The sequence below is a fragment of the Fistularia commersonii genome, chromosome 1, assembly GCF_037954325.1.
Source record: "Fistularia commersonii isolate RoL2024-O1a breed Wild chromosome 1, RoL_Fcom_v1.0, whole genome shotgun sequence".
In the NCBI taxonomy this organism is placed as follows: Eukaryota; Metazoa; Chordata; class Actinopteri; order Syngnathiformes; family Fistulariidae; genus Fistularia; species Fistularia commersonii.
This window is the reverse complement of record NC_141284.1, coordinates 6,806,899-6,821,189: the sequence shown is the minus strand read 5'-3', so window position 1 is coordinate 6,821,189 and position 14,291 is coordinate 6,806,899. Positions and strand designations below refer to the sequence as shown.

Here is a 14,291-nt window from a genome sequence, read left to right as displayed (position 1 = left end):
GCATTTTAATGCTGTTGTTAGGGTATTTATATTTCAGATATTTTTAGTATTTATTTTGCTTTTTTTTTTTAGCATGTACATTTTCTGTTATCTTATAATTTTAAGACAGTGAAAGAAACAATGACATTTGATTTCCTATATAAGCGTAAATTGTCAAAAGCAGGGTGTGCATATAAAATGTAGCCTCAGCCACCACATTCGGTTGGACTGGTGACAGCTGTCAACAGTAACATGCAAATTTATGCCGCTGACCAATAGGAAATGGCCTCGATGGTGCGTTGACCCTTAAGAGAGCTGATGTTTGCGTCACGTGTTCGTTTTTATGACCCTGTCTTCCCCTGGCGTGTTCCGGTATGGACTGAACGCAAAATTCACGACCTTTTTTTTTTTTTCTTACTTGATTTGACTCAAGCTATTTCCCCATCTCACAACCATCTAGAGATTTTTTCTGATTTTTAAACTACTCACTCTCCTTTCCACACACAGATGAGAAAGAAAACGTAAAATGCGCTCACATCAGTCTCAAAATATACATTGTGTTGGAAGTTTAAAGGAAAAGTCGGTACATAAATTGAAGCTTAATCTCTCAGATTTAATATTAATCCCATCCTATGTAACCCTGCAGGTTAATGCGCTTTCAGCCAGACTTCTTTATTAGCTGAACGACACTGTGTTTTGCTACCCCCATCCCTGCAAGTGATCCTTCTTCTGCTGCAGCGACATTTTCTTTTTCAATCCTTAATCTTTTAAAAAGGCGTTGCTGGTGGCCTGCCGTTTGTCCCCCTCTCCTCCGCAGTTGTTGTCAAATTGTCTCGGTAGTGATATAAGAGGGGTGGAGGGGTGGGCTTTTAAACTGGGAGAGGCGTTGTGACAGCCATCTGCATGTCCTTAAATAGTCTGTAATGATGAAGTCAAAGTGAAAAAAAATGTTAAAAAAACTATTAAATTAACTGCCTGGTGCGCAAATTAAATTGTCTTTCTGAAACGCAGAGATATGAAGTGACTGCAATTATAAATCCTTCCTTCCTGCATATCTGTTTGTGTTCAAGTAAGTGGATGTTTGGGTGTTATTTATTTATTTATTTGTTTGTTTGTTTGTTAATGGACATCACGGTCATTAATCCTTAATTATATGTATGTGGCCTTTTTTCCTTTTAATTAATTTTTTTAACCCCTGCCTCCCCAGCAAAGTGCTATCATGCGCCGTGTGACATGATATTAAATTACACTAATTGACCAATTTCTCAGCCTAGTAGATTATAATGTGTTTAAATAAAAGTGTCAAATTGAAATGTTAGTCAACACTGCCCTATTAAGATACTGAAGAGGCTCTAACTTGGTGGAGCCAGAATTTTGTTTTCTTCTGAAAGCAGTCTCACAATGGGTTTTTCTGTTTTTTTTTTAGATTATTTTGGGTTTCTGTCACACACCCAGCCCCCATCCAAACTGTACAATTCGCGTGTCCACATTATCTCAGTCCTGCAGGTGTTTTTCCTGGGGGGGGGGCGTGGATGGCTGAAGGGATGAAACGATTTGTTACGCTTGTCAAAAAGTCAGTGTGATCTTAAAGAACAGATTATTTCTTTTTTCATCCTTTTTGGCTGGGCCAAGAGGATATCCTTGTAGCGCATTAATGGAATTACTTGTTTGCTTGGCAGAGCTTTCATTCAACACAAAGGATGTGCAAAGGTCAAACAAAGGTCACGGTGACATGCTTTTTGGCCACGTGGTTATGATACATACATGTATAAATAAAGGGAAATGATTAAGTGACGATCATTTTTTGGAATAGTTTATATTTTCTCACAATTCAAACTTGAGCTAGGGAAGCATGTAAGCAGCATTGAGGAGCCTGGGGTCTGGTGATGCTGCCAACGTCATCACAACATTTTTAAGCAAACATCTAATAACCTTCTATTGGTTTTGTCAGTTTCAGTCGGCCCTTCAACATCTCTCCAAACCACAGGCATGACATTTCCATCACAACTCTTTGATTTGCTCAATTTTTGTTTGCAAATATTTACCCGTGCCAAAGTATGAACCAGATATAATTAGGCGTCCGAAGTCATGGTTGTCTCAAGAGAACATGTTTTTGGTTTTGTGAATATCCTATTCACTTATTTTCAAATTAAGTTTTCTCTTGAACTCAAGGTTCAAGTAATTGGATTTGTTTTGTTTTTTTCACACCACTAAACGCAGCATCTCAGGAACACCGTAATGGAGCTTCCTTCAAATTTGCCAGTAAAATTAACTAAGGCTCCACGAGAGGCAACAGAAAAAGTTGTTTTGTTTTTACCATGAGAATTGACACACTTAGCTACGATAGAATTTAATGAGCAAATTTAATGGGTTGAGAATCAGTTATTCTTATTTATTCACTTATTTTGTTTATTCAGTCTGATTAGGCATAAGCATTTACTTGACCCCAGGGTCAAACCATTTAGATCAGGGTGGCTGTCTGTCGCTGGGGCCGCACGCACTGTGTTTTTGTCCAAAAAAAACACTTTACTTTGCTGACCATGGCACCGTTTCCAACAGCTAGCTAATGGTTTAATGGTGTGACATGATCGAGCACTGACTCGCGTATTTAAGAAGCAATTTTACTTTACATCAGTGCTGAGCAAACTTTTTTTGCACACATTTGGTTTTTAAAACTGATCAGCGGTTGGGGTCCATTAGCAGATGAAGTGAAAAAATGAGCACGCATTTTGCATTTGCAGTTTTTTTTCCCATTTTGTACTTTTGGATTCACAGCTGTTAACAAAAACAGTAGTGTAAGGATTTAATTGGAAAGGTGTTGCCGGTCATCCTTTTTTCCTGTGCGTCAAAATCTAGTGCTGTTTTAGACGTGGAAATTCAGAGCTGTGTGAGTTCGTCAGTGAGCTGTATGTTTTTCCACTGAGTTCCATCACACCCAATGTCTGTTTGCCCACCAAAGCCGAGGCAAAAACGACACAGGCGTTTCCAGTTCCAGCTGTCATAGGTTCGGACACGTTGTCTCATTCGGTGAGTCATAACATTTATATGGTTGGACCGAATTGAAATTCTCCACAACAGCATAAGCCTTGAGATCAATTGGCTCCAATTGTAATTCCTGCGGTGTTGCTTCTCGGTCGAATGATAGAGGACGGAAAACCAGCTGGAGTGACTTCTCAAACTCCTCAAAATACGAAGATCGATGGCGGATTTCTCCGTGCTGATCGGCCGGCGAATTTTACCACTTTTCTTCGCGTGTTTGAGGGCCTAATGTTTTCGCTCATTTGCTCCTTACTTTTGTGCTGACGTCTTGAACGATAGATAGGCTGATTAAATCAAAAAACAAAAAAAGCAGTGCCAAGCCTGTGAGTTTGCTAAACTTGCAGTAGCGGTAACCCCTTTCTTCAGATGAAATGTTGCTAGCATAGTTCGTGGAAAAGACTGGGTGGAGCTGCGATACGCCATCTGGTGGTACCAATGAAGTACGAGTGAGAATAACTGAAATGAATGTGACTAATTTAAATCTCTGATAGGACTGCTTTTTATGAAAATGCCTGGCAGCCCAGATCGAACTATCTGCCAGCCGCAATTTGCCCATTTCTGCTTTACAATTTTAAAAAAAACAACACATTTGTGATTTTTCTGGGCTGCTTGGAGGGGTTCAGTTGAACTCATTAGACGTTGGAGGTTCTCAAACCTGTTTCCACTCATTGGAATTCACCTGAAAACATTGTGTTTGGCACCCAAACGGTTGAAGGCCATTGATGTTCCTTAAAAATCACTTTCACTTTCCGGTATCTAATTCCACCTCATTGCCTCTTTCAAAGGAATGGGAAGGGTTAAGTTGAACAAACTGGACGAAAAAAACTATCGACATGTACACGTTCTATTTATCTGACAAAGCGGATAGTCGCAGTTTATCATTGTGCGGTCTAATCAATGTCCCGGTATTAGTTTATTTTGGAGTACCGAAAAGGTTTGGAAAAACATGTTGTCACAAACATAGTGTTGCTTGAGAGCTCCATTGTATTATGAGTTTGTGTGTGTGTGGGTGTGTGTGTGTGTGTGTGTGTGTGTGGGTGGGTGTGTCTGTGTCTGCCCAGTCCCACTCCATGTCATCTCTCCATCAGGGCAGCCTCCTCAGCAAACCCCGTTGCAAGCCGTTCCCAGATGCCACCCCAGTATCTGACTGTGCGGTATGTCTCCAGCCACTCTCCAGGGAGGGGTTATCTCACTCCAATCAGGCTCGGCCCCTCCCCCACCTCTCTGCTTTGCTGCCACCAGTCCTTTTGTTTCCCAAATCTCCAACGCCTGTCTTTTTTTGTGCCTTCAGGGGATGGATTTCAGTGGCTAGTGAAGTGCGCTTTTAATTCCGCCGTGTTCGCCAGCGACGTAGCTCTTGACCCCTCTGGTTTAGTCGGATCTGGTGTCGCCTGGGCAAAAGGGTGAGCTAATAAACAAAAGCTTTGTCCAGGCTCGGGGCTTGAGTCAAACTCTTCGTAATTTCTTTTCCCACTCCTCGACTTTCAACGAGCTGCCTTGTTTCCATGCTTGCTGGGGTGGTTGCCGGTGTCTCCTGATTCTCTTAAGTGCCTGTGCTGTTCCCTTCTTATAATCTTGCAATTGTGGTTCATGTGGCGGGAGGGGGAGGGTCGCGGGTCGACTGGGTCCCTAGACTTTCTGCCAGGGCGTCTTCCTCATTCCTTATTTGCAGATGGGGATGGATATCCTCTCCGTGATCTGCGTTCATAAATGTCCTGTCCTGCCAACGAATTTCTTCTGGTATAAGCAGACACAAAGACAAGGCAAAACTGAATGGACAAGCTTGTTCAGGGTCTAACATGGGTGCCTCCATTCAAATTGGGCCTCAGTTACCAATACGTAAAACTGCACACCGCTATGAGTTTTGAATATATCTTCCTTTTCTATGTCAAAGGACGCAGGCCAAAACAAAACGTGTCCTTGACGTCAGGCTGTACAGCAGCGAACGATATAAAAATAATCTAGGTATGTCCTTGCACGCATCAATCGGGTTTGGTTTCAAGAGGCATCTGCGTTGTTTCCTTATTTTTCACGGTCAATTAGGTTACTTAAAGCAACTGAGCATCCGCAACACTTTCTCGCTCTCTTTTTACTCCAGTTTGCATTAAAAGCCACACCATAATTAGAGAGAATGAATGCATCTGTTTAACATTTCAAAATAAACATGCCTATAAAAATAAAGATAAAATATATCAAAACATAAGCGAGTGAATGAGCCATCATATGGCTCAGTATCCAACCGTCAACCGTTCACCACAGGTTTTAAATCTGTATCCATGCCATTCTTTTGGCCACTTTTCTCACAGAATTTATTTATATATTAAATGTTGCCAAGAGAAAAAATTGGCGGCAAGATCTGAAGCAGATTAATGAGAGGAACTCACGACCATAGGACTCTGCACTGATCAAGTGATGCGGTAGAAAGGATCACATTCGAACGGCTTGTTCCGTTCAAATGTTCCGAGTCCCCAGAAATCCAAAGCTTTCATAATAAAGATCTGAACACTAACTTATGGATTCACAAAATAAGTAAATACTACAAAATGAATACGAAATAAATAAATAAATACTAAGTACTGTCCCTCCCCTGCTGCTAACTGGGATGTGGTATGTTTCATATTAACTGTCAGACAAAAAAATTCAACTCCAACCTTGTATCAGTGTTGCCTCCACAACATTACAAAAACAATGGCGTCTCCCACCTATTCTCCACCTCCTAATGGAACGATTGGATGTCTTTTTTTCTTTCAATTAGACGTAAACATAACAATAAACTGCAGTTTGTTGATCTTGTGCACAACCGTCTCCAGCACAGCCTCCTCACACGTCAAAGGATGTGCTATTAGTTTGATAAATTGTGAATTATTAGCTCTATAAGCTTGATATCAGGTACAACAAAGGCCCCTGAATTTTCCCAACATGTCTGACTTTGCTCCTTTTCCTAATCGACATGCCATTGTAGTCCTCCCCTCGTGGAAGAACTTGACGGCTGTAGCCCCCCCCCCCCCCCCCCCCCCCAATTGTCCACGTATCCACTTGTCGTTTCTCGACATCGATTGTCAGGATACGAACCGCGTCCCCCCGTGACCATACCCGCCAATTTTGAGTATTTAATTAAATCGGGTTGATGTATGAGAAAATAATTGTCAATATACGTGAGGGAAGTATTATGCGTCCGATTTCGAGAGCGGTCTCAGTAGCTCCCCGGTCATTGATTCAGACTCAGAGATCACACTGAATTTGCCTGCCAGGCTACAGGAACAGCAGAGATGGTGAGGAGAAAAAAAAATATCATGATTTGTGCGCGGTGTAATGGGATCAGAGCATCCGTCTGTTGAAACAGGAAAAAGGTGAGTGGCTCAAGACACTGACTCCAAGCCAAGCAGATTTTTTTCCCCTCACCCCTCTCTGATTTGATAAAGCCTATTAAACCCTGTTCCGCGCAAATGGCTCGGATGAAAGTAGTGCGGGAGTTTGCATTTAGCTCCCCCCCGCGCGGACACTTGTTGTGCTGTAATTAACTGCACGGTGCAGCCGTTTCGCATTTGCTGGCGCCGCTTTTGTCGGCCCTCCTTTTGATGTTTGAATTTAATTAAATAAGATAGCATTGTGGAGCTGATTGATATCGGTGTTGCTCACAAAAGGCCTTTCCAAACAGGGCGGGGACAGCAGGGCTCGCGGCGGTCATCACAAAGCTGGGAGCAGTTCTAACGATTGGGCCATTCCAAATGCAAAGGAGGTCCACTAATGGATGATTACACAGATAACCATTCAAATAAAGCCTTGGCTGCTAGGTTCTATTAATTTTAAAGAGTGCAGAGCATCCTCTGCAGCTGAGAATTACTTATTAGCTGCCGCTGCTTTCCCCACGGTGACTACCCTCTAGTTATCCTTCACTCATCACAATGTGTCGCTCCCCTCCTTCCCCCCCATCCAACCGCTTTCCCAGCTCTCCATGCTCTTCACGGAGGAGTGCGACAAGGTGCGGGACCTCATGCACGTCCACTCCTTCAGCTACGACTTCCACCTGCGAGTGGTTCACCAGTACCTGGTCGGCTGCCACATGACACTGCGCCAGGGTTACCAGCTCACGGACTTCCTGGATGACTTCATCTCCCACCACCCAGACATTCCCAAGTTTGGCCGCAACCACGTCTTCCAAGGTGAGACTCCAAGGCAGCGTGTTAATGAATTTTGGGAGTGCACTTGACACCCCCACCCCACACACACACACACACACACACGCACACTAACACACATTGAGTCATATACCAGAATCACTCTATCCACAGGTCAGAGGTATAGATGATGAAGGAATGAATGGATTGGTTTTAGCATTCTACTAACAGTTTGGCAGAAGGTTAATTGCAAAAACTGGGAAAATGGCCAGATGTGTGAATGAATGAGTGCTTGTCTCTCTGGCAACCGGTCCAGGTCGCCCAATGACAGCCGGAATAGGCTCCAGCATCCCTGCGGCCCTGAGTGCAGGATAAGCCTGAGATAATGAAAGAATTAATGAATGAACAATTCCCACAGCAAACTCATCGACTGTTATTTGGTAAAGAGTCTCTTACCACCGCAGAGGATTACATTGTTGGATATTACTTTATCCACAACTAACTCACCATGAGGCAGCGCTCGGGCCAATCAATGTGGAGTGTGCGTGTCTCTTCAGCTGCTTTCGGGGGTTCTCTCGGTGTTCCCCGTCTCCCTCCCACAGTCCGATAAAAGTCAGCGGGGTTAATTGAGACTAAAACCTTGTGAATGACAGTGAATGGTTGGTTTGTCTCTGTACATGGCCTTGTGATTAATAGGGTTACCCATCCAGGTTAATCCTCACCAGCAGAGATTGGCTCCGGCATCGAAAAACTGGTGGCGAGTCCTTTTTGATATTGTTAGATGTTATGAAACAGTGCCGGTCAAAGGAGTGGTTGCTCTTTTTGATTTGACGTTGTGAGACATTTGTGGCCATCGTACAGTAGAGGCTCTATTTCAATCAAGGGCTGCGTTTACATGAGGTTTAATACTGCTGACATAAATAGCGTTAAATTTAGAATGATAGATAGAAATTAATCTACGTTTACCTTTATATTTTGAAGTTACCCCCCCCTCCCCGAGAGGCAAGTACATGTCGTATCCAAAATTTTCTCTCGGAATGTACAGTTTTGTCAAATCTGATTTTTGTATGCACACCCTTCTGGAGAGCTTCATGCTCTCTCCAGGGAAGTTAACACTTTTGCTCCTCGCAGACCCACGTACTCAGCCCGTAAATAAAAAAGCAAAAAAAAGACATTTATAACCGGCATCATACCTCAAGATCATGACAAGCATTAAAGTTAGGTACCTTTGGGTGTACATTAAGTGACGGAACATCGGCAATATTGCAAAGAGCTACTCAAAATTACACATTTTCTACATTGTCCAGCACTTATTATTTTGGCTAGCTTTTGGCGCTCCGCTTAGCGCTCCGGTTGTCCCATGATCTTGTTGACATTTAGCCATGCAGCTAGGTGTTCAAGGATTCGTTTAAAAAGTCACCTAAAATGCTAGGTTACCTTCTTTTTTTAAATGTATATTACCAAAAGCACAGAACCACAGAAGGGACAATTCATGCAAAGCGCTACACTCGCAGAGGGTTCCCTCTTTTCCACTTCAACAAGCCACAACGGTGGACTTTACCATCAGTGGCAGGAAAAAAATATCTATTTGAGAGCTGACCTTTCTGCTTTATCTGTGCTAAATTGAAGCGAATACAAACGGACAGCCAAGATCTGTGTTGTTAAACCAGCAGACGTGGGTGTGAGTGTATACGTGTGTGAGTATGATCATTTCGTACCAGATTCCAGCCCCATTATGGGTTTTGTCCCTGTCTTCGTTTTGAAGTCATACCTGAAGCCGGGAGTTTATATACATAGAGAGAGAGAGAGGTTTTATAGCAGTGACGGCCCATGAGAGCTGAATTAGACCGGAGCTCCGCAAACCGCAATTACAGCCGTCTGACTAATCGCCGTATCGCTCACCTTTGTTTTCCTCTCCTACGTAATTACCCGAAACCTTCAGGCTCACATTGGAGCCCGCCTGCCCGCCCGACTGTCTGTCTGGGCCGCGCTCGTCGACTGGCCCGCCTGAACCCCTTGTCCTACATCTCTGTAATTACCGCTGCTAGATGAAAGTTGGCGTGATATAGATGGCGCACATTTTCCGGTGGCTCTATAAAGTTACAAAGTGCGGCATTTAATTCATTTATTTATGTTTTTATTTTTTTATAATTAAATGTATTTAATATCTCAAACAAAATCAAGAAACTCCATCGCTTTTTGGTAATATATCGAGGGCATATCTAGAGTGACAGGTATTTTCATATATATATATATATATATATATATATATATATATGTATGTATATATATACACTGCTCAAAAAAATAAAGGGAACACTTAAAAAACACATCCTAGATCTAAATGAATGAAATATTCTTATGAAATACTTTGCTCTTTACACAGTTGAATGTGCTAACAACAAAATCACACAAAAACGATCAATGGAAATCAATTGTATCAACCCATGGAGGTCTGGATTAGGAATCACACTCAAAATTAAAGTGTAAAAACAAACTCCAGGCTGATCCAACTTTGATGTAATGTCCTTAAAACAAGGCAAAATGAATCTGTGTTGCTTCCTGAGTGGACACTATGATTTCACAGAAGTGTGATTGACTTGGAGTTACATTATGTTGTTCAAGTGTTCCCTTTATTTTTTTGAGCTGTATATATATATATATATATATACATATATATATACACACACACACACACATATATTTATATTACAAGAGTACAAGGCTACTGGCATTGATGCAGGTCTGCACTTCCTAGAATCACGTCTAGTTATTGTTGTCTGACGCCTGTGCATGTCAGCCAGAAAGTTTGTTCTCAGAGCTGTGTGCGTGGGACGTTGAGTAAATTTTTTTTTCTCTCCTTCCGTTCCCTCCTCCACGTATCGCTGACTTTCACAGACTTTCCTTTAACTAGCCGTCTTTTGTGTGACCTTTTTTTTTAAGATTGATTCATGGCTGCGAGGTCCACACTCCGTGAAACTGACACGCCGAATCCTGATGTTGCAAAGTCAGCAGAAAAAAAGAGGTGCTGGAGTTTGGCGGGATTGCACAACATTGTCTGTGACTGGAGCAAAAAAAAAAAAAAACTAGATGTGCTCTCAATGTGACACAACAGTTAAAACCAATATTGGGGCCTGAGGCGTTCAGTGACTGCTCTGTATCCACACTCATCCAGCAATTAGGGCCTGCTTCTCTGCACCCATGAATCCACACCTGAACAAAACCCCAGTACTGTGTGTTTCTACCCCCCAACCCCCACCCCTGAACTACATGACCTTTAGCAGGTCGCGTACATCTCCTTTAGCTTCCCCGATCTTACTACACCCTGTCTGATGCGGATGGTGAATTCGGCTGTTGAATTGTCACGCCGATACACTGCGTTTCCTCATGTACTTTCACCTGAAAGAGACAGAATGTGGAAGCAAAGCGTTATTTGTTATCTCAAGGCAGAAGATGGAGCATAGTGTCTCGGAAGGAGCATGTTGAGCACAGGTGTCAATTTCATGGGGGGGAAGTTGCGGCTCCAGCTACCTCCGGTTTTTAACGCTCTGAGGCAATTCAGTTCAGATTCCTGTCAGACATGGTAAATCTGAGCCTTTGCCAAACAACTCTCTCACTCACGGCAAAGCAGTAAAGTAAAAGTACAATCGCTAAAAATTCTTCCTCAAGCACGCAGGGTTCCGATCTCGCAGTCCTTTTATGAGAAGTACTCCAGGCCGAACACCGACCTCCTGGGGTTTCTCAAGATTGCTGGCAGGTCGTACGCTTCCATTTTAAGTTCAGACGCACGAATATACTGTTTCTCAACTTTCCAAATGAACCCTTTTTAAACTGCAGATGAACTGAAGAATCAATTTTTCCCGCCGGGAGATCCTTCTAGCACCTACGTATGTATACAACACAGATGGATTAACTGGGGCTGTGGTTAGCGCTTTCCACCTCACAGGAAGAAAGTCTCTGGTTCGATTCCAACAGGGGGCCTTTTTATGGAGTTTGCGTGTTAACATCCCTCTCCCTTTCTTTTTGGGTTTACTGCCACAATCCAATAACATACAGTAGGTTCTTTGGAGACCCCAAAATTCGCCCAGATGGTTTAATGTCTCCCTGTGATTGGTGAAGAGATCCATGGTGAGCCCCGCGTCTCCAATTTTACCTGTTGATTTGCAATACATGCAAGTATCTGGATATGCATTTCATGTATTAACTGTTACGATCACCTATTTGTGATTCCTTAATTATTCAAAGGAATTTCTCCAAATGATTTCAACTGCACTCTGAGCGGATCGCTTCAGTTCCGCTTGATTTCCCCCCCCCCCCCCCCCGCTCCATATCACGCCATTTCTCATCCATTTTCTAGCAACATCAAATTCAAAATCTCATCCAATTTTAACAAAGGCTAATGGACAGTCTGACTAAGAGAAACGTTCCACCAGCTCCAGAACAGAGAGATTGATGCATGAGTCAAAAGAAATGAATAAATATTATTCCAATTATAAATAATGATAGTTGTGTATTAGCAAAGCAGTGATGTGTACACCAAAATAGACCGTGCTGTTTCTGTCCAGGTCTTTTAGCCTATTTTACCAATGTTATCACAGTTCAGTGGTATCCACTTTACACCAATGTGTGTTTCACCCCCCTCATGTGGCTGCACTACCCGTAGACCACCCGTGATGTCTGGAAAGCACAGGAGTAGCAAATATGTTATATTCAAATGAGGGGATCGCCAAGGCAACGGGGAGGCTAGGAGTAAAACTACCCTGGATTTGATTTGAATGTCGTGTGTGAGAGTAGCTTCGTCATCCTGATGTAGGGATTATATGTCTCCTCCAGGACTTAGCCGCCTTTAAATCCGCAAGACTATTGTCGTTTAGGGCAACAATGTAATCCACAAAAAAAGTTTTTTTTGTTTTTTTTTTTAACCGCCATATCCCTCTTTTCCCTGGTTGCCTGCCGCTGTTACGGTTTCTGCATTCTGATGGGGTTTCGACGGGTCGGCCCAAGGGTCTCTGTGACGACGTCAACAAACACGGCCTTTTTCTCTGAAACAGCTCCTCCCCCACCCAAAGCCCCCTTCCCCACTGTGCCTCACTCTGCGACACCTCCAGGGACCAACCTGGAGTGATCAAACGGATCATTGGTGCAGTGGGTGAACCAGTGCTGCATTGAAAAAAAACAAATAAATAAATGAAATGAAAGACACACACAGGAGAGACTGAGATGAAAAGAGGCCGTTATTAATTATTAATACACCAGGACCTTAACAATGCCCTTAATGTCAGAATAGGTCAATGTCGTGGTCTTGAATTCATGTCTTTTGATAATGGGACAATCCCTGTGTTGACTCTTCAGAAAAAAAATCAAAAAAACGGCAGTGAAAAAAAAAACCTTAACGCAGTTAAACCCCTCAGCTAGAAGTATAATGAGAACTAAAGAAAAATGAAGTTACAGCATGGTTTAGCAATATTAATTACAAAACTGAAATTAATTTGCATGTTCAAATTCTACATCTTCTAACATCAATAGACAAATTTGGTTTTGACAGGTGTCCCATTGAGACGCTATGGGTCATAATGGTATCGGATCCATCTCACTGACTGAAGAAGAAAATAAGTTGTCAGAATAAAATATCTCCAGTTTAAAAAAGAATAAAACACTTGAATCGGTGTTCTATAATACTTTGTTATTAGCATTTCAAAATAATTGTCGTCTAGACCCTTAATTGTTCCATAGGCGTGAGTGACAGGTTGAATAGTTGGGTTTCTCTACAGGTCCTTTAAGCAGATATCAGCTGTAATTGCCCCCCCCCCCTGGGATCAGGTTAATGGCATGAGCGTCACAATCCCCAAACCGAAATCAAGATCAAGGGCGCAGATTCTCAATCGCAGACAAAAATGTTACCATGACAACCGAGTGAGAAAAATCCATCCATCACAAAGAGTTGAGCTCACTTGTTTCCCACCTTGACAGCATAATCACAACCATTAGCCGCGTCCTGACAGGCGAGGGGGAGCCACTTATACATTTACTCTTCATTCGAGTGTGTTTACAGCCTGGACCACACCGACTGCTGAGCGTTTAATCGATGCACCCGGATTAACCGGCTTATATTTTCTGACACTAGTGATCTTCGGAATCCACGTGCGGGAGGTTAGGATGAGTCAGGTGACTGGGTGGAGGCAGAATCGCGCTCTTCGCCGTGATGAGAAACTTAAAACCCTGCAACGGACAGGACGTGCACACTGTAAAAACACACTGCAGAGAAATCACATCCAATGTGTTTGATGTAATAACAACTTTATAGCAGATGACTGAACAGTTGACAGTCCCCTCTCCTCCTGTGCTCCGGCGGGGGGTTGGGAGATGGGACGTGACAGGGCGGAAAGCAGCGATGAAATATTAAGGGCTAACGTGGATCCATAATTAACGTCTGATATGAAGCCAAACGGAATGAGTGAGAGGAGCCGTGATACAATCTGGCGTCAATCCTCTGCCTCACCATCTGTGACACTAGATCCCCGCAAATCTAAAATGTTTGCAAACATCGGCTGGATGTTCAGCCGAGCCCCAAAACGTTTATAACACCTTTACGGCATGTTTATAACACATTTGTAATTACTTCAAAAACAGCGATATTTTTCGTTTTTTATGTTCACAAAGGCGGCACCTGCCGAGATGATTTCTCTTGAGAGTTCACGCCACCTTTCCACTCCCATCAGGCTGCTTTTCCATCTCCACGGGGATGATCACCGCGCACCAGCTCTATAACTATATCACCGACCACGCCAGCACATATGGCATGAAGCCGCTGCGCATGTCCAAGACTGCCGCCACCACCGAACCCAAGAAGGGCAGCGCCGACCTGCACGAGTATGCGCTCGTGGCTTTGTGGAACAGGTAGGGGCCTCCCATTTCCCTCTGGAGTCAGCGCTCCAACACCCCCACCCGCTCCATTCAACCCGCTCGCCTCTTTCGCCGCAGCTCGGGATCCTACAAGGACCTGGAAGGCCTCCATCACCACGACGACTTCGACGTGTCCCTGGTCGTCTGCCACAATGCCGCTCCATTCGAGGAGCAGTCAGATGGTGAGCGGCATCTACTGAGGTGAGGAGGCGCAGCGTGCGGGTAACATAATAACATTCGTCGCAACGCTCA

At 43.4% G+C, this 14,291-nt stretch overlaps 1 protein-coding gene across 1 annotated transcript in view; it reads left to right on the top strand.

Moving 5' to 3' along the window:
- Nucleotides 1-14,291, top strand: part of szt2 (SZT2 subunit of KICSTOR complex) — a 154,546-nt gene that overhangs the window by 134,742 nt on the left and 5,513 nt on the right. Inside the window, exons 68-71 of the mRNA XM_086146303.1 lie at nucleotides 4,107-4,172; nucleotides 6,968-7,181; nucleotides 13,856-14,033; nucleotides 14,118-14,240. Coding sequence (XP_086002429.1) covers nucleotides 4,107-4,172; nucleotides 6,968-7,181; nucleotides 13,856-14,033; nucleotides 14,118-14,240 — 581 coding nt within the window. The remainder of the gene's footprint in view (nucleotides 1-4,106; nucleotides 4,173-6,967; nucleotides 7,182-13,855; nucleotides 14,034-14,117; nucleotides 14,241-14,291) is intronic.